Source organism: Copadichromis virginalis, linkage group LG18, assembly GCF_057382275.1.
Source record: "Copadichromis virginalis isolate Kocher_CV1m ecotype Utaka linkage group LG18, C_Virginalis_male_GT1.1, whole genome shotgun sequence".
NCBI classification, from domain to species: Eukaryota; Metazoa; Chordata; class Actinopteri; order Cichliformes; family Cichlidae; genus Copadichromis; species Copadichromis virginalis.
In genome coordinates, this window is record NC_140635.1 from 29,481,839 (window position 1) to 29,506,385 (window position 24,547).

The 24,547-nt window shown below is 40.6% G+C and overlaps 1 protein-coding gene across 1 annotated transcript in view; it reads right to left on the reverse strand.

The window, feature by feature from the left end:
• Nucleotides 1–24,547, reverse strand: part of LOC146688237 (sodium channel protein type 2 subunit alpha-like) — a 33,887-nt gene that overhangs the window by 8,381 nt on the left and 959 nt on the right. Inside the window, exons 2-20 of the mRNA XM_085439815.1 lie at nt 23,619–23,737; nt 22,481–22,570; nt 20,231–20,359; nt 19,565–19,656; nt 19,191–19,433; nt 19,009–19,072; nt 12,267–12,408; nt 11,244–11,441; nt 10,962–11,150; nt 10,508–10,879; nt 10,264–10,411; nt 9,494–9,732; nt 8,590–8,763; nt 7,826–8,182; nt 4,497–4,907; nt 1,574–1,691; nt 1,306–1,460; nt 907–1,080; nt 506–532 (exon numbers count right to left, since the gene is read on the reverse strand). Of these exons, the coding sequence (XP_085295941.1) occupies nt 506–532; nt 907–1,080; nt 1,306–1,460; nt 1,574–1,691; nt 4,497–4,907; nt 7,826–8,182; nt 8,590–8,763; nt 9,494–9,732; nt 10,264–10,411; nt 10,508–10,879; nt 10,962–11,150; nt 11,244–11,441; nt 12,267–12,408; nt 19,009–19,072; nt 19,191–19,433; nt 19,565–19,656; nt 20,231–20,359; nt 22,481–22,570; nt 23,619–23,737 (3,441 nt within the window). The remainder of the gene's footprint in view (nt 1–505; nt 533–906; nt 1,081–1,305; nt 1,461–1,573; nt 1,692–4,496; nt 4,908–7,825; nt 8,183–8,589; nt 8,764–9,493; nt 9,733–10,263; nt 10,412–10,507; nt 10,880–10,961; nt 11,151–11,243; nt 11,442–12,266; nt 12,409–19,008; nt 19,073–19,190; nt 19,434–19,564; nt 19,657–20,230; nt 20,360–22,480; nt 22,571–23,618; nt 23,738–24,547) is intronic.

Sequence of the window (24,547 nt, forward strand, 5' to 3'; positions counted from 1 at the left end):
GGACTACAGAAGTCTTTGGCTCCACCACAATACAGACAAAAAAAAATACAAAAATAAAGCAAAAGTAGGAAAGAAAAGTTTGCTAGGACTTCCTTTAAACATAAAAAACAGAGAACGCTCGGTACCTGAGTTACACCAAACAGGTCACACATGAATTCAGCTGGTGCAGTTCAAAAAGAAGACTTTACGTTCCACAGTAAACCAGATCTTCTGTAGATAAGCCTCAGATCACATGAAACTGCGTTTGGTTTTGATATAAAAGCCAAGGTCCTGTACCCAAGCGGTTCAAACGATGATTGCTGAGAGCGGTTTTTTAAATTATTCTTATTTTAAATCTCATTTTATATGAAAAGCATTTGTTTAGAAACAAGACGGTGGCTTTTGATATCGCAACAAAAAGTGCTTACGAGTGAAGAAACACAGAAGCATTTGTGATGCGGATGCAAGTTTCCAGTCCCAGACTCCATACTCCATACTCACCTGGGACCTGCTAACTACAACTTACCCTAACAATAGAGCGGTCTGTGGCAATCTGTGTAACAGCAGGTGAAATCAGAGGAAGTCAAGGGCTGCATGCCTCGGGCACTTTGAGTGACTAAACACTTACAGAACCGCATCCAGTTCCCCACAAATGTGTGGCAAAATCCTACTGGGGAACGGCCAAATCCTGACATGAGAGCAGCTGCAAAAATCTACAACGTATCTACTGTTTCAGTGTGAATTAGCACTTAGTTCTGCAGCGAACAGGTTCAGGTATTGAAAATGTTGTCTAGAGCTAATTCACGTGCTCTCCTGTGAAAAATCTGGTATCATTAGAGCTATAAATCCCACAAGTACGGCATACATTCAGCTACATCCTTTCACGTCATATGATTTGAAAACCAAAGCAGCAAAGCGTTAACTTACATCCACAATCAGAAAGTCGAGCCAGCACCAGTAGTTTGTAAAATACGTCTTGAAGCCGTATGCAATCCACTTGAGGAACATCTCCAGGACGAAGATGTAGGAGAAGACTTTGTCAGCGTACTCCAGCATCACCTTTATGACTTTTCTCTTTTCAATGTAAATGTCTTCAAATGCCTGCAGTATAAGAAAACGCAGCATTACATTTCCATTGCTCAGCATAAGAAAACCATCTGTGAGAAGTTTTTTTCTTTAAAACTACACAAAAGGCGCAATTTGGACATCAGCCAGCTCAACGTCTCATCAAATCTACTGCTGATACTGTTGGTCAATCCAGAGATTAATAATTAATATTGGTATTGGATCAATACTAATCTTTCTAATTAGATCTAGGACCCTTACCAGAGCCCCACTGCTGAGCAGGATCATGAAGATGATGAATGTCTCAAACCAGCTGTGCTCCACAATCTGGTAGCAGGTCTTCCTCAGCCTCCACCAGGCCTGTCCTAGTCCATGGCTGGTGTTGATGTTACAGCACTGGCAGTGTCTCATGCAGACTGATGACCGTGTCAAAAAACAAACCGGCATTTATCACAGCATGAAGGAAAAAAATAAACATTTTAAATGAATGCACGTTAGCAGATTTAGTGAGGTTGCTACTTTCGCTCACATTCAGGAAAGCATTCATCAGGCTCCATACTGTCTTCATCCAGCACTGACAAGTTATCCTCTTCCTCTCCGGGCTTCCTTAGATCCACTGTGCTGCCCTCTGACAGGCTGATCTTCTCCTACAAAATAAAGTCTGAGTGTTTACAATCACGTGCCCTCGTATGGAAACAGCCCTCAGCTCTTTGACATCTGCATGTGTAAATACAGAATATGAATCTATATTAAACTAGCAAACAGTGATTTGTTCTGGTTGTGTTCCCCAGCCTGTTGTGATACTGCTGATGCTGTTGTCATACATTCATGTCACACATTAAGAGTTTTTTTTTAAAGAAAAAGAAGTTGCAGCACATTTTCCTGCTCCACATGAGCCTGCGTGCATTCATCCCATCAGAGCCGGCGCACCTTGATGGACTTTCAATCTCCTGTGAGGCTTACTGCAATTTTGATGAGATTTTCACGTGTTGTAACAACAACATATTTCATATGATTTACAGGACAGAGGTGCAGCTTCAATCTCGTAAAATGATACGAAATTTAATCCAGCATTAAAGGGCATGCACGGGATCTGGAAACCAAATTACCAGCATTGCTCATCTTAGAGTTTAAAGACAGTGAGAAACATAATGGACTGATGGCACATCAGAAAGTAGTAATTGATCCCATTTAAGCAAAGGAGATTTATTTACACTCTAGAGAAGACTCAAATACTTAACTATAGGATTTCTTTTTAACAATATTCTTACATATAATATGTTTATCACTTTTGTGTGTGTTTAAAGCTCTGCATATGCAGAGCAGCTGCAGATGCCCAGTTAAGCTGATGGACGATTGGAGGTCCCCCCCGCCCCCATTTTTCATGATGCCTAGTTCTAGTGTGGTGTGCAGCAGCGCATGGGAGGGAAAGAGGAAGAGAGAGCACCAGACTGCAGGCTGCCCAGCTCAGCTGTGTCAGTTTAATCTGCTCTACAGCGCCTGGCTCCACATCTGGCCTGCTCCTGTTTTTCTGCCAGACAGGACAGGAACGACACATCCTCCGCCTCAACAAACGCCCGATCTGCAGGACAGTCTGACTCTAAAGCTTTCGAATGAACACAGTCAAATCCAAATCTATACAAAAACTGAGGAGTGCTATTGCACTCTCACTGTTGCGTTTTCATGCAAATTAAAGCAACTATACACACGGTGTTAGTTACTGTTGCTGAGTGCACGGTAAACTCATTTAATATGTACAGAAATGCAAACAAGAAACAAACTGTATCTCAGTCATTACAGCTTCGTCCAGTGTTGGTGTGTAAGTTAGCTGTCTAATGCCGGGCAAATAATACTAATGCACCTACGGATCAGGGGTGAGCTTTTCAAGCTGCGATGCCTGACCCGTCGAATGCTCGGTGTGCTTCCCTAAGATTCCCTAAGAGGCTTTCAGAAGTGTGCTAAAGACATATCTGTTTAGGCAGGCATTTCAGCGATGCACCGTCTGCTGTATACGTCCTGCGTTTCTAACACTGAAGTCTTGAACTGCTTTAATCCCAGATTCTTTTGTTCAGTTGTTCATGTTTTTATCATTTTGATTTCTATAAACGTGTTCTGCTTTCAATTGCAATTTTCTTTACTTTATATTTCAATGATTTCAATGATGTGTTCTTCCAATGTTTGTACTCTTAATAATCATATAATCTTACAGTACTCGCTAATGGGTGTAAAGAGTGCTGTGGACAAAAGTACAGGGAGACCTAAACATCAAACCTACAGGAGTTGCTCAGCCATCCAAACACATGAAGCTGCACACAGTTTTTGTGCTGATGGTAATGCCAGAAGAGGTTTTGAGTCAGAAGAGCATTGGTGACCTTTACTCACTATGCACCTTACCACTTGGCAACCTGATACTGTAACTTTAAGTGGGCTGTAACTCCATGGGTCATTGCTGTGGCTCCTAAAAGCTTTCCTTTTGTAATAATAGCACTTACAGTGGATCGTGGAATATCTAGAAGGGAAGAGATATCGAATGCTGACTTCTTGCTACAGTGACATCCTGTGACAGCGCCACCTTCAAATTCTGTGAGCACTTTGGAACGAGCCATTCTTTCACAAATGTTTGTAAAGGCTGACTGTGTGGCTAGGACGCTGATTTTCTACACGTGTCTCAATGGGACTGAAAATCTAAATTCAAAGGATAAGATGTGTGGCTTAAATAGTAATGGCCTCATTTTCCTGTTAGTTAGGGATAATCAACCCCTTTAACATGTGTGTACTAAATATAGCTTTAAGCATAGCTCGGCACACATTCAACCACATCTCATTAACATGTGTGTGGGTGTGCGGGACTCTATGACAGACTGATTCCATAGCATCATCATCATCATCATCAGAATTAGAAAACACAGATGTTACTAATAATATTTAGGCTACCAGCACAAAACATATATGCTTAAACATACACACATATGTTAAACAGTATAAGCTCTGTTTTAGCCACAGCTAGTTTGGAAAGTGTGCAGCCCTTCTGTGTCCAGTCATTAAACATGATAAACTAATCCCACCATTTTGATATCATGTTCATTCTCATACAGACCCTTTGTAAAAATTAAAAGCTTCTGAAAAATCTTTGAAAAAACTTCAATTATTCCAGCACATCTCAATTTAATAGGTAGATCAGACAATAATTTCAAAATCATAATTTGTTGTCAACGTGGACTTCTTGAGTTTATCTCAGCATATACAAACAGCAAAAAACCAAGTAATTACTCATTTATATAATAAGAAACACAAGCCAAACAAACAAGTTGAGTGTTTCAAATGACAAGATGAGATTTCATTCTTAGCGAAAAGTATGCCGATAAAATCACATTCTCTAAAGTATGTAAGTTCAGAGAGCATTAAAGCCTGAAGTTAAGCCCCAAACATGATTCTGGGCACGACATACTTACCAGTTTGTTTTCTTCATCCTCTGATGACTCTGAGATCTCCTCCTCCTCCAAAAACTCCACATCTGACTCCCCAGGCGCGATAGGAACAATGACAGTCAGGTTTGGGTTGGTCATGTAGCTGTCCTCCTCTGGTACGATGTACTTCTCTCCATAACGTCCAAAAATCCCCCCATTGCTCTCCATGTGATTTCCGACCGGCTTGAGGGCCTGACTGGTTTCCTTGGCTTTGTGTTTTCGACGCTTCAAGCTCCTGTTGCAGAGGTTGATGACGCTTGTGACAATCCAGGAAAAGCCGGAATGGATGCGAGCGATGGCAATCTGAATGTTATTCAAGTCCCCGTCTTCGTCTGGAGCAGAGAGATTGTCTGAGCTGAAGGAGCTCAGCAGCAGGGCCAGAAAGAGATTCAGCACCTGTTGTTGACATACCAAAAATGTATGTTTACTTACATCTGAATGGATGAAACTATTAGACTTGTTTATAGCTATTTAGCCGTAACCACTTAAGCCCTTAGCCCCTTTCTCTCTTTCTTTTTTCCATCTACAAATAAGAAACACATTTCAACCAAATTTGCTTATGCACAGAAATGCTACATCCCATTTCCACACAGCCTCTTTATTCAATATGCCACACTCCACAATAATAGGTGGTGGTGGGTAGTGTGTTAATATGGCCTGCAGCAGAGATCCTTGGTGTGAAAAGGGTTAACAAAGCAGGACATTGTATAGCCATATTATGCTTGTATCACCATCTGATGCGCAAAGCTCTGAATTGTTTAGTATGTATGTATGCTTTATCATTTGACATAATGCCGGACATGATGTCCCATATATTTTGTCAACATTGGCAAATCCCGCAAAGTTCTGCAACAATGATACGCTCAGGCACATATGGCTGATGTTTCAGGCCTCCTGAAGTCAAGGTTCAAAGCATCCAACTCCTAAGTAATCTGTCTGCTAGCTTAGAGAGCAGCAGCACGGGGCATAACACTGCACATATGTGTGTGTGTCTGTGTGTGCATTCCCTTCATGGGTGATGTGCACAGTTGGCAAGGATCATCTTTAGCCACTGAGCTACTCAGAGATGGGGAGCATGAGCAGATGATTAGTGATGAATGCCCTCCGACCTTCTCACCCCTAAGCATCCTGGATAATCCCACAGATAAACTGCTTTCCCACGATTCATGTGCACAGAGAGGTTCCTGTCCATTAAATTCCATAGGGAGCGCTGTTGTGATCTGATCTTTAGGCTAACAAGGCAATACAGTCAATGAAAGTGTCTCTATCCACTAATAGCATCTATGTGATACTTGAGAAACTGCTATGTACACCTAGAAATATCTAGTACCATTCTTTTGACTGGGTTTGAATTATGCAAATCTCTTGCTAATTTTTTGTCAAAAGAATTTAAACTTATCCTAACTACAAAAGTCGAGGGGAGCAAGTGAACAAGTAAATAAAACTAGATTTTTACTGGGTTAAAATAGTGCTATACTAAAATACAACTATTTCTGCATGTATTTCTATTACCAGGATCACCACTGGAACGACACCACATTCAAAGCAAAACAACGTTGACTATAAACAAATCCTGCAAATTCAGCGCGCTTTTGTATTCTTTAATATCAGCTCACAGGAAACGGCTGGCCATATGGGAGGAGCAGTGAATGTGGGTGGGCGTATACAATTAAAACTGAATTAACTGCTGTTTTTTTTAACAGCTGCATGTGTTGGCTTGCAAAATGAGTAAAAATCAAAACTTGGTGTTAAACGGGGTGAACGCTCTGCGGTGTTTGTGCAACACTTGGGTCCCCATTTCACCCGTAAGGCTTAGCTCATTAGTGGTGGATAAAAGGGCAGTAAAGCTGCTCCAGCACTGAGTTTGTCTCTTGTCGCTTCAGTTTGCACGGCAACATGTGTAGATAATACACATATGATGCAGCACAAATAACAGAGGGTTTTTAAGTTGAGGTGATGTGTAAAAATGCAAGTGAAAATAGAACGAAATGATCTGCACATCTCATAAATCTATAATCTATTAAATTTGGTAGAAACTCTGCTAAATCTAATCTGAAGCAAGACCATGACACTTTCATTTAATACAGCATGCTGAAGAGTTGCTCATTTACAGATATACAAACTAATACAGCTTGCAAATTTTAACATAATTAACTTGAAGGATGGTCCATTCACATAATACACAATCAGCAGTCCTCTCTTGTGCCACGTAATCCCAGATTACTTGTGACATCACCAAGTGGATTTGGTAGCATTGAAACGCTACTGCATCGCTCTTAGTCATCAAATACTGTTTAAAGGATAACTTTGCCTGTCACAACTTTGCCTGAACATCAAAAGCACTTCTTCTGTTAAAGACAAATGATACACTCATACCCTCCACATATCCTCCATTTTTTTAAATCTTTATTAAGGAGCAATGGATTCAATCATTTTGTAATGCTTACAAAAATCCATACTTCTATATGTTTAAATAGGCTGAGTAATTCCACGTACTGCCTGGACACCTTTTTTTAACAAGTCCGTTTTCAGAGTAGTTCAGCCACTGACCTAAACATTTAAGGTATGTTCAAAAATAACAAACTTTAATTTTCTCAGTCTCCCCTTCCAGGTAATTTCCCGGGGAAGTGCTGCTCCAGTTCCTGCACAGTTGGTAATTTAACTGCACAGTTGGAAGCAAATCTCAGGGTGGTGGGGAATGACTTGCTACCACATGGTGATGTGACAGTAATTTCCACACTGAAAGTTTGACTTTGGGGTCATTTCTGGTGAACAACCATGTTGCCTGTGCTCCTGACATGATGTGAGGATGCTCTCTGAGTCGGGTGGCTATGACTTTGAGATCACTGCTATGAGCAATGTGACGGTTGCGGCATGAAAGTTGGTCAGTTTGTGACAGAAGTTGATGTTTGCTCTCTATGCAAGCGCAGCTGATCAGAACAGGACTTCCAGTGAGAGCTTTCCAATGAAAGAACGTGAAGGAGGGATCAGATAGTTTAAATTAGGACTGGATTCATTTTCCAGCTTTTTGACTGCACCTCGTGCCTGATCCTGTAGTTGGCATTTGCAGCAGCAATGTGGTGCATGTAGGACTGAGGTGAATGTCACTCAGTGCAACACTGTGGTTGACTCATTTCTACTGTCTGAACTTTACAGCACAGAGGAACAGGGGAAAGGCCACACAGACACTTCTCAAAAGAAACTCTTGTTGAGTTTAATCTTTTTGTGAGCTTTGCCGGTACAAAAAATATAGACTATCACTCAACATAACCTTAAACAGGTTAGAGTTTAAATGCCAAGTCATAATAACTTACCACCAAGTTCCCTATGACCATGACCAACATGAAGACCAGGATGCAGAGGGGCTGGCCAGCCACTTCCATACAGTCCCACATGGTCTCGATCCACTCGCCGCACAAGACCCTGAACACAATCAGGAAGGAGTGGAAGAAGTCCTTCATGTGCCAGCGAGGCATCTGACAGTCAAAGGAGATCTTACAGACACAGTCCTGATAGTTCTTGCCGAATAGCTGCATTCCCACCACAGCGAAGATGAAAACAATGATGGCCAGCACCAGCGTCAGGTTTCCCAGGGCGCCCACCGAGTTGCCGATGATCTTGATGAGAGTGTTGAGAGTGGGCCAGGATTTTGCCAGCTTGAAGACTCGCAACTTATGATAAGAGAAATGTGAAGACAAATGATGCTGCATCTTCAGAATAGACTGACTATTACACTGTACAAGTTGCACAAGTTAACTAGACTTCAGAGTTAAAACCTTAAGAGACTTTTATGTTTTTAGATGTAGTCTGATTATTAGATATAATGTGCAACTCTGACAACTCTGTTCCTAGGTATCATCATTTTTTTAATGGACATATTATGCTTTGTCCATATTTTTATCTTAGACTTCACCCATCCGAGAACCCTTAGTTCATCAGCTGTCTGTTTCCCATTGCAAATAGTTGAATCTGCTCCCGTGTCTAGGTTTTGTCTTCTGTTCATCAGGAGCTGATCAATCGGAAATAATTAATCAATTTTCTTCAAAGTAACACAGAGAATGAACAAGATTTCCCTCACCAATCTGAAAGATCGCAGGACGGACAGTCCCTCCACATTGGAGAGGCCCAGCTCCATTAAACTGAGGCAAACAATGACGCCGTCAAAGATGTTCCAGCCCTGTTGGAAGTAGTAATAGGGGTCCATGGCAATCAGCTTCAGTACCATCTCAGCTGTAAATATACCAGTGAACACCTAGAAAAAAAACACAGAGTGACAAAAGGACATTTAGAGGTGAAAAATCCAGCAAAACACTAGGAATATTATATAGCTACAGCTTAATTAGTAGAGCATTCACTGTCTTTTAGATGAGTTGTTTCTCTTTTGTTGACCACAAATAAACAATTTTACACAACCGCCTTCAAAAGATGTGTAATTAGAATTTTATTAATGAGTGAACTAAAAACATTTCAGTGAAGGTTTCTGCACACAAACCTTAGTTCAACAGAAAATATAACAATGTATTTCAATGTGTTATTTCATTTTTGTTGTTGTTTTTAATTTATTCATATAAAGGTACATATAAAGTTATATAATTTTAAAATTACTTAATGTATTAATGTATTTATTTATTTACCAAATCTCTGTCAGAGTCTAAAATTCACCGGTAGGAAGAGATTTCAAAACAGAACAACAGGAAATCAATTCCACCTCTTGCTAAAAATACTCCATGTTATTAAAGATAATCGCAAATAGTCTAAAACAGAATCTTTGACAGCGGATCAGCATCACTGTATTTGACCTCCTGTCCTGCACCTGCTTTAAAAATCAACCTGTCTGCAAACAGAGACGGATTATCTGAATGCCGGCCAGTTCAGTTTCCTCTCTGTTCCACTCTCCTCTCCTTATCTAGCACCCGACAGCACTTATAGAAAGTGTGTTAAAAGCTGGAAACATCCCTCTGGTATCTTTAAAACCCTCTTACCAGATTGCCCACTGAGAGCATGGTGTTGAACTCATCAGTCATGGGGTAGTGTTCAAGTGCCATGAAGAGGGTGTTCAGCACAATGCATATGGTGATACCAAGATCCAGGAAAGGATCCATCACCATTAGCTTCACATACTCCTTCAGCTTCAGCCACCAGGGGCAGCAGTCCCATATCAGATACTTCTTGGCATACGTGTACCAGCAGGGATGGCACTTTTGCCTCGACTCCTCCAGCTCTGCAGAGACACCACACGGAAATGATTTATATCTGCAGATAACTTGATCATTTTTGAACAGCTAAAACCTGAAACCAGCGGCGATTCTAGGGTCCTTCTGCTAGCAAAGTTAACTAAAGTTAAATGTTATTTGGGCAGGTGGAGGGTTGGTTGAGAAAACCAGTTCTAATTTCTTCTACTATGCCTTCATTATAACAGCTGAGCATAAATACAGAAATCAGGGGGAAAGCTGGTTTGGCTTTGTTTGGGAAGTAGCAAAATCCACCTACTGGGACCTTAAATATGTTAGGTATCATCTGCTTAATGACACAAAACAGTACTAAAGAAATAATGGGAGATATATGCATTTGTTACACTATTTTCTGATGTAATAACTTCCTGGATATGTTATTTAGCAACATGTAGAGGATCTAGTAACCTTCAGACAAGACCAGGCTAGCTGTTTCCAACCCTTTTGCTAAGCTAGCTTTATATATCCCCAAAAAGGGATGTAATTTCTGAACACTTCCTTAAACAGTGAAATGGACGCACCGTCCATGGCATCACTATAAAAGCTGACAGAGCTCAGGCCCCTTTTCCTGCGCACGGGGGATGGATCTGTCACTGTGGGGGAAGGTTGCAGGAGAGGCCTTGGAACTGTCTCCTCTGTGCTGGAGGGCTTCTGGCAAACAGAAAATATCTAAAAAACAAACAAACAAGGCTGTATTGTCATGTTCTTATAAACTCATATTTAAACTTTTCAGAACAGTCTCATAACAAAGGCTCCGTCACTCACTGTGTCTTCCCTGACTCTCTCCATGCTGTGAGCTGGCATGGACGTAGAGGTGAGCAGACCCATAGTCATGACTCCATTGTGGTCGAGGGAGATGTTCAGTCGACCGTTGACATTGAGGCTGGGGGTGAAGATTTGGGAGCAGTGGCTTCTCACGCTGCCCGTTCTCCTCTTCCATGGCGTCGCTGTCGAACTGGTGCGACTCCTGAAGACGTCTCCGTGAACGCTGTACTCGTCGTCCGCGAAGTCGGCCTCTGAGTTGTTGCGAACGCGGAAGGAGCTGAAGATGCTGTTCTGGCTTCCTCGTCTAGTGCTGAGCGGGTGAGAGGATAGCGTGGCCAGCAGAGGGTGGGCCGGCAGGGGGGACAGGGGAGGCTACAGAAATATGGAAGAACGCATTAGCTTCTGTGGTTTCAACCATTAACAACTCGACAGCGCGCTCCTTAAGGTTACATACCATTACTTCTTCCAGGGGCTCCATCTTCTGTTCTGCAGCTTCTTCTGCCGTTTCTTCGGACAGCGTTCTGTGAGATCTTCTTCTTCTGCTGCTGCTTCTTCGTATACTTCCTGTGTACTTCACACAGAATGGAGACAGCTCCGGGGACAACACTGAGTCTGTCTCCTGTGCTTGTCTTTTTGCTGCCAGCTTCACATGGGATGAAATTGTTTGAAAGAGTTACAGTTGTGTCTGTCTTCAGCTGAAGGCGCACATGAAAATATGACAATGCACCGCACTTACTCTTTGCTCTCTTCTCAGGTGTTCCATGGCCATCTGAAACTCTCTCTCCTTCTGCCAGGCCTCAGCGATGGTTGCCTGATTCTGCTCCTCGTAGGCCATGGCCACCACAGCCAGGATAAGGTTGACCAGGTAGAAAGAGCCCATGAAGATCACTAGAACAAAGAAGATCATGTAGGTCTTCCCAGCTGAGCGCAGAGTCTGTGGGAATCAAAGAAAGTAAAGGCAATAAAAGCAAATTCACCAGAGTCACTGGTTCAGCACTGTGTATAGTCATAAGGCAGATCATATGCTAAAGCTAAACAACACAGGTCAGTACAAAAAGGTTTCTGGCCACTTTGTGAAGTGACGTCTTATTCAATATCCGTTTAAGTATGTTAGTTGTGTTTCTCCACTATGTCACCCAGTTACTGATTCTTTGTGAAAGTGAAAACTACTTTGGCCCCAGAGAAGACCAGCAAATAGAAAAACGCTCCGAAAGCTCACAAAAAGACAACAGAAGTTGAATAAAGAACAAAGGACATGGGAAAAAAACTAAACAGAAGGAAAACAAAAGGAAGTAGAAAAGAACAAATCTGGGAGACAAAGTGATGAAACATCTGCTTAAGTAACAGAAACCAGAACATGTGAAAGACTGAAGTGAGGCAGAAGATGCAGGTAATCTGTGTTTTAATAGCAAGACACTGTAAATACATGTTTGCTTGTACATTTCAGCGTTAGCTCGTCACTTCCACAGCTGTTCTGTCCCCAAAAATGCTTCTGTTGTGTTTTCTAAGGGTCTTTTCTTTGTGAGCGTTTGAGTTGTTTTTCTGTTTCTATTGTGTTTTATTCAACTTCTATTGTTTTTTTTGTGAGCTTTGGTGACGTTTTTCTGTTTGTTGGTGTTTCCTTAAGTTGCAATGCGTTTGACCTCTTAGAGCCACTGCTGAAAACACTGAACCTATAAGAGGAAAATTGAACTTTTAAGTTGAAGGTTGTAACTACAGGATGCTGATAGATGAAAAAACCAAAAGTAGAAAATTGCACCTGGTGAAACAGTTTTTCCCAGTAGTCCTGCGTCATGAGACGGAAAAGTGCCAGGAAAGCCCAGCCGAAAGTGTCAAAGCTGGTGTAGCCATAGTTTGGATTCCTCCCTACTTTTAGGCAGTCAAATCCTTCTGGACACTTCCTGTAATGTGCAAATGATTGAGAGGTAGAAGATAAATGATTAGAGGCCAGGACTGATAAACAAAGGCCGAACACAGGAAATTAAAAGCAGCTGCGGAGAGATATAGCCGTGCCGGTGTGCGTGCTGCTTTCCCAGAGTTAAAAACATTCTACATGTGGCTCTGCGGCCTTTGACTTCACAGAGAAAACTGGGAGATGAGTCAGTAAGTACGTACTATCATCACCGTTATTTCAAAGAAGACGGCACTTGAAACCTGTTTCAGACAGGAGCACTAAAATGCACTGGAGCAAAAAGAGATTAGCCAGATGGATATCAAATTGCAGCAGGAAAAAAAAATCAGCTCGATTCCAGCGTCTCTGATCTTCATTGTCAACATAGTGGCATTACAGCAAATATTTAAGTCCAGCAGCTGAGAACAAGCTGGACTGCCATGTCAATCTCAGTGTGGAATAATTTCATAATGGCAGGCAAACAGCTGGGCGGAAGAGCGCTGCTGTGAGAACAGCTGTGGATCTCACCAACACGCCAGCTCACTAATATCCAGCAGCGAGGGCAGAGGATGCTGTGTGAGGCCAGCGACATCTTCCTGTCAGGCTGGCCCTCTGCTACATCACTCACACCAATCTGTTCACCTCTGTTAATCAATGCACATTTAGTTTATTTCATATCAACATTGTTGAGCAAAATTAGCAAAAATCTTTCTGTCAACTCGGCATCTAAACAAATGTTGTGATTTAAAAATTCGACTTTTGTCAAAAGGAAAACTTTATTTTAAAAAAAATGCACACTAACTGAAAACAGTATCATGCCTGTAAAAAATAACTGTCTTTTGTTTTAGTCTTTGTCAAGTTTGTCAGCTTAAAGAGGCTTTCGGAGCACGTGCTAATGGAGACTGTGATTTCTACAAGACTCCAAGTGTACTCCCAACTGTAAAGTTTATCCCGGAAATTTCCACCTTGTGTTTGCTTGAAGATGCCACATGCCATTGATTTTCTATTGTCTCTGGTCACAACTGCAAATCACTTCCTATGTGCACTATGTGGAGCTTCCTATACACTGCAGCTTAATGCGTCTTCAAGCAAACATGCCAAGTATACTGCTGAGTTCCTGTCAACTAAAGCTGCTTCCTGACAGGAAGTGATATACGGCAATGTCCAATGAAAGACCATGTTGGGTCTAAACTCAGAACAATTCACTTTAACAGACCATACAACCTCAATGACATTGAGCGACTAGCTGGTGATGCGACGAGGGCAGATCCGAGATAAACCACCAAGGAGAGTATAGGTTACTGATGATTGACATCCATGTAAAGCGGCCCTGGTGTGCTGGTGATTAATTCTTACGTCTGAGATCATTTTCAGCACAGTACTTATAACTTGACTTTGGAACATTTTATATACTTTACACATGAAATGACTAGTCTGGAAAATAAACTGCAGCTTAATTAAAAATGAAAATAATAATACAATGGTAAACAATGCATGGAAGGTGTCATATCACTAAGTTTAGCTAACAATATTTCCTGTAATCATCACTATTCCATGTTTTCATCGTGTCATTCTGCAATCAAGTCTGAGCAACTTTCTGTAGGTGCTCAGACTAGGTGCCTCTGTATGCAGTTTATAAATGAATAAACTGCACTCAATGATATGCTTGTTAATCCACTGTTGTCCATTAAACAGCTACAAAAATGTGAGAGTCCTTTCGTAGTTTTGTAATTGTGAACAAGGTGCCTGCAGAGTTCATGTCCCATTAGTCTCTATAGCAACTGCCCAATGGAGCAGCTGCTGATACACACAGATATAACTCAGCTGTGCATCACATCTAAGTATTCTGCAAGTTTGTTTTTTCATGCATTTTTACCACTTGCTATTACTACTATTACTATATATATCTGTTCTCAGGCTCTAGGAAGTTATTTTTATATGAATTCTCTACCATAGTACACTGAGCAAAAATTCCCTTTTATTTTTTTACTTTACTGTTTGGGGGCTTTTGCCTTGATTAGAAAGGAAAGCAGGGAATGAGTGAGTTGGGGAAGACAAAGGTAAAAGCACCTTGGGTCAGAGTTGAACCCGGGCAGCTGAATTTAGCCTTGGGGTATATGGTCAGCTGCTCAAACTATGAGGTAAAGCAGTACCCCCATTTCATTCTTTTAACCACACGTCATTAAGAACAAACCCATGGCGACAGTGGCGGTCTACCCCAACTTCCTCAAAGCCTCTTGAGGAAGTTGGGGTAAGAGCTAAAAAGGACAACACTTATTGATTTTTTAAGTTAATCCAAAGAGGAAACCCAGGGAGCTGAAAATGAAGCCACTGCTGAGTGATGCAATCTGCAGTTCCTCCAGTTGAAAAGGCCTTATGATTTTATTAACCTGTTGCTTACTGGAATTATAGGAAGCATGCAGCCAAAAATCTAAAAAGCGACATGTGAAAAGAAAGGCAAAATATGAATAATAATTGATTTTACAAGTCATCTTGTGCAATCATTGGAGCACAGCTAACACAGGGTCAGGTGTGTTAGACCTCTATTAAAGCCCTTTGCTCCATGTTTACAATGTTTGGTTTTTTTTAATATTATATATGTGAGGACAACATCAATTTCCTGCTGTTTGTATAACAGCAGGAAATAACATCTGTCGGTGGCAACAGTTTTTTTTCCTGGGTGGGGCTAAGGCGGTGAGTTTCCTGCCCGCATCGCTCCAGCTCAGGGCAAAAGTGGAAACTTTCAATACAATCAGTCATAATCCTTAATGCATAGTGGTTTTAAGATGTAAGGGGATAAGCACTTGCCTCGACTCTACAGTAGGCGTGATGGGGGCTATGCGCATGTGTGTGACTGTGTGTGTGTGTCATCATAACGTATCCAAAGCTTTAATTTGGAAATCTACTCAGGGATTACTTGTTGGAATACACTCAAAAGATTAAGCATCCTCTATGTTTTACGTCCTCCATCCTGACCTGCTTAATATCTTGCTCTCCTCCACAGCCAGCCTCAGAAAGTTCCATCTAAAAATGTTGCACAAGTTAAGAGGCCATCTCAGTTATCTGCCAGTAAAACCAGAAGCTACCTTATGGTATCTTTAACCTGTCAAGCATGTCACGAATCTGTGCCACTCTTGCTTTAGCTGCAGTTTAGCTGGAGAGAAAGTTTTTTAAAAATGCAGTAAGTGCAACAAAATGCATTTTCTTGATGATGATGTAGCAATGTTAAAATAAAAGGGGACAAAGACGCCATTAAAAACAACAAAAAGGTTCAAACTCTGCTGTATCGATTGCAGCGCTCTGTTAGAGCTCCACAAATGGCAAAAACACAAAAAGCGGGCAACAAAAGAAAGTTCACATGTAGTGACACATGTGGGACAGCTGGGTAGGTCTCGCCTGATCTTACTGACCCACTATTTAAGTGAGTTTAGTGACATCATTCCCCCGTCCAAATCTTTTGCTCTGACTTCAACACAAATTACTGAATCAGACGGTACTTCTTGGGAGATTAAGGTCCTGTGCTTTTGGAGGAGAGGGATTAAAAACTAAAGGGTGGCTGGATTCTGTTGCCTCTAAAAATATGTGACTACACTCATAATAACTATAACTGGGAATGGGAAGGATTATAAGTTGCAAATTAAATATAAATATGTATTTTTTAATTGTTCTTTGAATTCTATATAAAAACTGGAGTTGTGGCAGTCAGATAGTGTTAGCTTATTCATACTGGCAGTTTTTGTCTTGACTTGATTGATTGATTTGATTTGATTTGATTGATTAGCATTCAAATATCTCAGTGAAGACAGAACAAAGATCTACCACAAAGCAAGAAAGCATGAGACAAGGCTAATCAAAAGGTATTGGCTGAAGCATTTGCTTATTACGCCTTTTTGCATGCAGCTCCTGTACACAGGGCTCAAAGCAAATAATAAAACAAAGCAAAAACAAAACAAACAAACAAACCAAGAAGAAGAAGAAGAAAAAAACTTTCCACCTTAGAGAAGTAACTACATCAAAGCAAAAGAATCAAGAGGTTTTTTTTCTTCTTGATTATTCTAACAAAATATCTGCATGAATTAAATATATGCTAAAATGCTAGTTTTAGCCACGGGCGACCGTGGCTCAGGGGGTTGGGAATCGCATCTGTAACCGGAAGGTCGCCGGTTCGATCCCTGGGCTCTCTGTCCTGGTCGTTGTGTCCCTGGGCAAGACACTTTACCCTACTTGCCTACTGGTGTTGGCCAGAGGGGCCAATGGTGCGATATGGCAGCCTCGCTTCTGTCAGTCTGCCCCAGGGCAGCTGTGGCTACAACTGTAGCTGCCTCCACCAGTGTGTGAATGAATAGTGGTATTGTAAAGCGCTTTGGGTGCCTTGAAAAGCGCTATATAAATCCAATCCATTATTATTAGTTATTAATGTCGGCTAAACATTAGGTCCTTATTCAAACATTAGCTGATCATTTATAGAAAACGTCAAACTCCTCAAACATTTTAACTCTAAATATTCTCTGCTTTTATTAAAATATATATTTTTTGTTTTTTAGTTCACTAGCCTGGTTAGCTGTAACAAACATTGTGCAAAGGGTTAGCTTTGAAGCAAGAGGAGCTATTTTTGGTGCGCCCTTTTTTCAAGAATAAAAAGTTGATTTACTTTATTCTTAATGACAGTGTTTGAACAATTTGAACTGGTATCAACAAAAAATTGATAACAGCCATTGTAACAAAATTTCTGGTTCTTTGAGGAAAAAAACTTCTGTCCACGCAAATGTCAAAAACAGCTATTTTTTGACACAGTGATTGTTGGCCGGAGCTTACATAATCCAACAGTACTATGCTGTAGAAGTGAAGTGACCACCAGTGACAACCAGAAGATTGCTTCGAGTATGTGACTAGCTGAGGGTCACAAAAGACCATTTAGATAAACTGTGGACAAATCTTTTTTTTTTATTTTAGAATCAAAGTAACTAAAACTTGGCTATAATCTTCTGATCATTAATCACTTTGGAAAACATGATCTGATAGGGTTAAGGCTGGAATGGACCGCTGGAGCCCCTGCTCAAAGCGTGTGTTATCTCCACTAGCAGCATTCTGTTGGATTCAATTGAGAATCCAGAGCATCTCATAAGGAGGCGGAAGGGTACCTTTCGCCATACTATTAGACGCCTCGAGCCGGGACAAATCGTCGGTATGTTGGAAATGAGAATGCTCTGAATCTAAAACCTAAAGGGTCAGGAGAGAAAAGCATATAAGACATGATTTAAATAGGGAAATAGCATGAGGGCAAAGACCACTACATTGTGTAACATCACTCTCAGTGAGATGCACGTGGCTAAAGCTGCTTAAAAGAATACAACATATGAAACTATAACCCACAACAACATCCAAGGTTGACCAGCGATGTTTAAGCAGACAAATCAAGTTCAGGTTGGCCAAGTTTTTTCCCTTCATTGTATTACTCTGATTCCTCTTGATATAAAAGGAATCTGGCGTGCCTTCTACCGTAACATAAAGCTTCTGGTATGTTTAATTACAGAATCATATTCAACAATTTCTTCACCATAAAAGAGAAACATTGCAAATATGCTACATCATCTCCTGCTGTCTCTAGGTGCTTATCCCTGCTTCTCCAAAAAACATGACAAGCTAATGGTACATGAAGTAAATGCATGACATAAACCTATAAGGTTTCATATAGAACCACCTTTGTTTAACGTGCAAATAAATTGAAAACATCTGCATCAAACTTCCCTGCAGAGGCTTTAACATCATCACCATGTTTTATTTGCTATCATTCATTATCTTGTATTATTAACAAGAGCACCTAATGGAAGCCATTTGTTGGAGCTACAGGATTTCAGATTCACACAGATGGGTATTTAGTTCACTATAACCCCTGAACTGGGCCTGGCATTGGGCAGAGTCATCCTGTTGTGCTTGTTTCAAAAGCATTTGGATTTACAGGATTATTCAGTGCGTAGGCTGAGTAGCAATATTTGGATGGTTTCAGACTGTGCCTTTGACTGGGAACAAAGTCCATCACCCATTTCACCTATGCATTTACATCTATATTTACTTACATCTAAGGACCTTATATTTAGCATTGTTTTGACTTATTTTAGCTCAGCAAGCAGGTTCGTCAGAAGCACTAGTTAAAAGCTTCAGTACAGTCGAAATAAAAATATGATAACAAAATATCAATCCCAAAGTGTTCTAGTCTGCTCCAGTTACCCTAATCACAGCACAGAGCTTTTGAGATGATGAAATCTCCAAAGACCTCCCGCTCTCCAGCTGGCAATGCCACGTCTCTCTGTGAAGAGCTCCAGTGGAGCCGTGGTGATTATCCACGCCACATGTTGTCTTGTGCTCAGCTTCTCTCAGGCGAAACCTCTCCCTCCAATGGGATCAGTTACCTATATATTATACCTAAGTCACAGACTGAGAATCCTAAATGACAGGACATCATCTATCATTGAATCCTCCTTTTCTTGTGAGCCTTGAGCTACATGTAACTACACATATATATATATATATATATATATATATGATATTACATAAGAGCCAAACAGGTGAACAGATTAAGAAGCAGTAAGAAAAGTGAATGTTTACTTACCCCGCATCACTTCCATATCCACATATTAAGGCATCCTTTGCTCCTTCAACTTTGTAAAAATTATCTGAGGAAAAGCCAGTTAAACATACAAAAAGTTGTAATATGTAAAGTATTAAATATTACATTGTTAAGAGCACTGTACATCTGATGATCAATAGCAGGCTCTTCTATTTTTGGCTGACCTTCACTGCTGAGGAAGTCCTCCGTGGAGCTCCAGGTTCTGTTGTTGCAGATGAAGGATGTGTTGGGGCTAAACGAGGAGTTGACGCAGTGCGAGAGACTGCGGACGCACTTTTGTCGCAGTAACCCCATAAAAAGCTGCAGGCCGATGAGGGCAAACACGCTGAGACAGAACACGGTCAAGATCATCACGTCTGCCAGCTTCTTCACAGACTGGATCAGGGCACCAACGATGGTCTTTAGACCTTGTGTGTGTGTGTGGGGAGGAAACAATATGTATTGGTTGTATGACACCATTACAGAAACCTTTGTGAATAACATTTAGACATTTTAGAGAGAACTAAAAGGAATCAAAGAAACCTGATTGTTCTCTTACCTGGGATAACTGAGATGGTTTTCAGTGCTCGCAGTACTCGGAAGGTTCTCAAGGCAGAGACATTTCCAAGGTCTACAAATTCAGTCAAATATCTGGAAATTCATACAACAAGTGAAGAGAAATCACATCTTTGTCTGGAATGTAGTGTTACAAGTTTATATTACAGCTTTTCAGCTGGTCAATGTTAATCTGACATTTTGTCGTCTTTTAGCTCATATTTTGGTCTCCACCAACCTCAAACTATTTTGTGTTGAGCTGCTTAACGTTCCACTAAGTTCAATAGCTAGTCACTAACTTAGTCTGCATGGAGTTAGGTGCTGGGGATGCACAGTGAGTACAGGCTACAACAAAACATTTTTGTTTAAAGTCTCCTGTTTTTGCCCTTTGCTCTCAAAAACAATGCTGCAAGGGCTCACATCCATTCATATGCATGTCATATGCAGCTTCAAGGATGAGATCCAGTAGAAGTGTTTGTTTTTTTGTAACAAAGCAAATGTTGTGAAGAATTATTGCTTCACTAAGTGAGGGAGAGGATTTTTGTTTTTATCAGATGATTGCATTACATTTTTCTTAAAAACTGTTCCTCACAAGAGAATACAAACACAGATTCAGAGAATCAGAAGACAGTGATGATGTGTGCAATGGTGAAATGATATCTGTACTCACGCCATCATAATCACCGTGAAGTCCAGCCAGTTCCACGGATCTCTCAAAAATGTGAATGGCACTGTACAGAAACCTCTCGCTAATATCTTTATTGCTGACTCGAATGTGTAAATACCAGTGAAGGTATACCTGGAAAAGATCCATGGTAGGAGAACACAATGTAGCATTAGCACCAAGGACAACGTTACACTGAAACAAACTGGCGCTTTAAATACATCTCAACACTAAAACTATTTATAGTAAGATAACAATGAAGAGTTGTGTTTGAGATATGACGCAGCCTGCTGAAAGAGCTTGAAAAAGAAAAAAAATACTACTTGTTTAATATTTGTCACCATTTTTAAAAAATCTACCAAGATTTGAAATCTAACTATAACTAAAATCATGATAAAGTCCAAATCTTAAAACATATATAGACTGACAGATATAAAAAAAAGAAACTACATGTAGTGTGATGACAGCGTCACACAACTCATTTTCTCAGTTTGTGGTTTTTCAGAGTTTCGTGCTGTTTTACTGTATAAGTGGCACAGGCAGTTTATCTGCTGATGGTGCAATTGTACAATTGATTATCCTGTTTGGTGATCTGTTTTTGTAACTACATGGTCTTTATAGAGCATATATACACTCACTGACCACTTTACAAGATACCCTTTAACTTCAGAGCTGCCTTAATTCCTCATGATTCCTCAAATTCAACCAGCTGCTGGAAACATTCGTCAGAGATCCCGTTCCATCACATCCATAATTTGCTCTATTGGACTGAGGTCTGGTAATTGTGGAGCCCATTTGCACACAGTGAACTCACTTCCATGTTCAAGATTTCAGTTTGAGATGATCTGAACTTTGTGACATGTGGCTAGGAAGAGCCATCAGAAGATGGGTACAGTGTCTAAAAACTGAAAGCAGGCAAGATGAATCCATGCTTTCATGTTTTTTTACACCAGATTCTGACCCTACCATCCAAATTAAATGGAGACTCATCAGACCAGGTGACATTTTTCCATCCATCCATTCCACTTATGGATGGCGAGAGGCGGGATATACGGTCACTGTCACATGGAGCAACATTTTTCCAATCTTCCTTTTTGCAATTTTGTGAATTTAGTTTCATTCTCTTAGGTGAGAAGGTGTCGCCCCTGTGGTCTTCTGCTGGTGTAGGCTTCAAGGATTGTAATGCTGGGTGTTCAGACATGCTCTTCTGCCTTCTTCTAGTTGTAACAAGTGATTATTTGAGTTATTAGAGGTTCTCCTCTTACCTGGCGTTAACAAGGCATTTTCAAACATTGTGAACTGTCATTCACTGGATACTTTCTTTCTCAAACTGTTGTCTGTAAACCCCGGCAATGGTTGCGCAGAAAAATTTAGTGAAAATCCCGGTAGCTTCTGAAATACTCAGACCAGCCCATCTGACAACAACAATCACGCCACATTCAAAGTCTTTTAATTCACCTATTCTGATACTCGGTCCGAAATTCAACAGGGCAAACTGAACATGTCTACATAGCAGAATGCTCTGGGTTGCTGTCATGTGATTGGCTGATTAGACATTTGTATTAAAGAGCAGTTCACTAGCTGGACCCACGTCCTCATTTTAGGTTTGACAGCGTTTTGGGGAAAGCCTCGAAGGCAGATCCCCATGTACTAAATACAAGTGAAGAAGTTAAAGAATTGAAAACAAGGAGGGAGGGAGGGTGGGGCACGTAAACAAGAATGAACAGCTTGCAGAACTGGAGGAACCTATATAGTTGACAACCGGAAGGAGCGTGTTTGGAGGCGTGGTCCCGCTCCTGAAATTCCGATACATAATCTCCAATTAAACAGGTATACCTAATGAAGTGATCAGTCAGTGTATGTAAGACCAACAATGCGGGAGACTGATTAAGACAAATGGAAAAACTATTGCAAAAAACAAAACTGCTTTTCTTCCCACATTAACTAAAAATGAATTCCTGATGTTGCAAAAAGTAAAAAAGTCTCTGTGAATGTGGACAGCCTGTTGCATGCTTCACCACCTCTTTACAGCATGCACAACACATTATATTGCAAGATTCTTCTCTTGGTTCAACTTAACATGCAAATGTGGTGTTTTCAAGCATGGCGAATATATCACATGCATCATATACTTACATATGTCAATTGATTCTGCCAGTTGCCACTGACAAAGCAACAAACCCCAGCAAACTACACATTAGAACGTATGCAGACAATTTTGAATCAAGAAAACAACTTCAAGCTGCATTAACTTACTCCAGGTACTTGGTCCATGTTGGTGGATCAGACATGGCCATGAAGAAACAGTTGGTCAGGATAGTGAACATTATGAACAAGCTAAACAATGTGAAAAGAGAGTTAAGGAATGTGTACTGTAAGGTGACGATTTACAGTTACCCAATCAAATACGTTTTTCTGATAAGCAGACGATGTATTCAAATAAAACAACAAAGGTTTATTGTAATCCTGTGGAGTATATACACGAGGATGAACGGTCACTGTTTGTACCTACAGACTACAGTAAATGCAGATTATAAAAAACAATGTAAACAAATTCTATTTAATATCGACTCGGTAGAAAAACATAATCTCCCATATGGAGACATGGACTGAAATCCTAAAGGATCTACTGAATCTTTACAAATGATTGCAAAGATTAAAGTGCTTTAGCATAAAATGATAAGAAATTCACTGAAATGAACATTAAAGTTTTTCACTATAATTTAAATTATCTGATTGATTATATTACATTATAAAATAAACCGATAGTTTGGGTATTGAGGGCTTTTAGCCTGCACTTCAGAACCGACTGCGGTAATCTGCATGTTTCAGAGAATCAGTAACAGAAGTGAAATCTATAACAGGGGAGAGTTGGAGGAAAATTTGGGAAAATTACAAATCATCTGTCTGACAACTAATAGTCAGCCATCACATGATGTGAAATCTCCTTGCTCTTATTTCATTTCAGAGATTAAAAGAGGGATATGAGGGGATTTAGTGTGCGATGCCAGAGAGAACCATCACAAAGATGTTTCAAAAATAGGACTGGAAAAATCCAATAGAAACCTACAGGGGGGAAATCAGTAAATATCACAAATTGGCTTATCTGTCAGCAGGAAGTGAAATCTGGACTTTTCATTGTAAAATATATAAATTACAGTAGGAATGGTTCAAACTAGTTTGTTCACGGCAGGACATCTGAGTCACAGTCTAATCCCCATGTTATCACATGTCAGGAAAATGACATTCATGTTTTTAGTTTAAAGAGAACACCCTTTTTTTTAGTGGTTTAAAAAGTCCCTTTTCAAGTGTAGCAGGGGAAGAGGAACACATGAGCCTTCAACAGATAAATAAAAGCAGGAAGAGGCACATGCAGAGAACCCAAAAAGGATATGAATGAACTAAAATCTTTATGGCAATCGCTCTGATGAGGTGAAATGGAGTAAATATGTAAAGTGCAGATGTGGCGCTGAATCTGAAGATGGCCTTCCCTTTGTTAAGTACTATAAAGGTCTGCAAGGGGGGAGAAAAAAAAGAAAAATATAACATTATTGACAGAAATCACATTTTTGAAAAGACATCACATCAAAAAAAGCATTTCTTAAAATGATTTTCACTTTGTGCACAACAACAACAGTGAATCGCAGCAGCAGCAGGTCTGAGCAGCAGTTCAGCTGCTGTCTTTACCAAGCAGGGATAACAATATAGCTACCATCTGTGTTAATATTCACCGTGAGCACTTATGGCTCCAAGAGGTGAGCGAGCAATGAGTGCCCGTCCACACTGTTAGTGAGGCCGGCTGAGATAATGGAGACAACTCCAATGGGAGCTGACCCTTTCCCCAACAGATGTGGCATTTATTTAAATATTTTTCCGTCTTTGGATAATCCTCCCATCCAGCAGTGCGCCACATGCCAAAACAAAGAGACCCTGAGAATGACTGCCACATCCTTTTTTTTTCCATCTCTCCATAAACGGCCCATTAACGGGCAGCAGCAAATCAAAACTTGCTAATCCTATTTCTGCATCCGCAAGAGATCTAAAGCGAAGCAGTCACAGAGGCCACGTCTCAGCTCGCTGCTCCAAATAGCCACTTGCTAAGTTCTGTGAAAATGCCAGTTTATTTGGAGGCTCGCTATCATATCGTGTTCAAATTCAGATGAACATTCATCAGCGAACATGGCAGAAAATATAGCAGCAAAATTCTGCATTAGTAACCACAAACACTTTCATTTTCAAGCCGATTATTAATAAACGTGGTTAAATAACTTTAACATTGCCAGGGATTCGCCATGGTTACAATCTCTTTAACGGTTGCCAAGA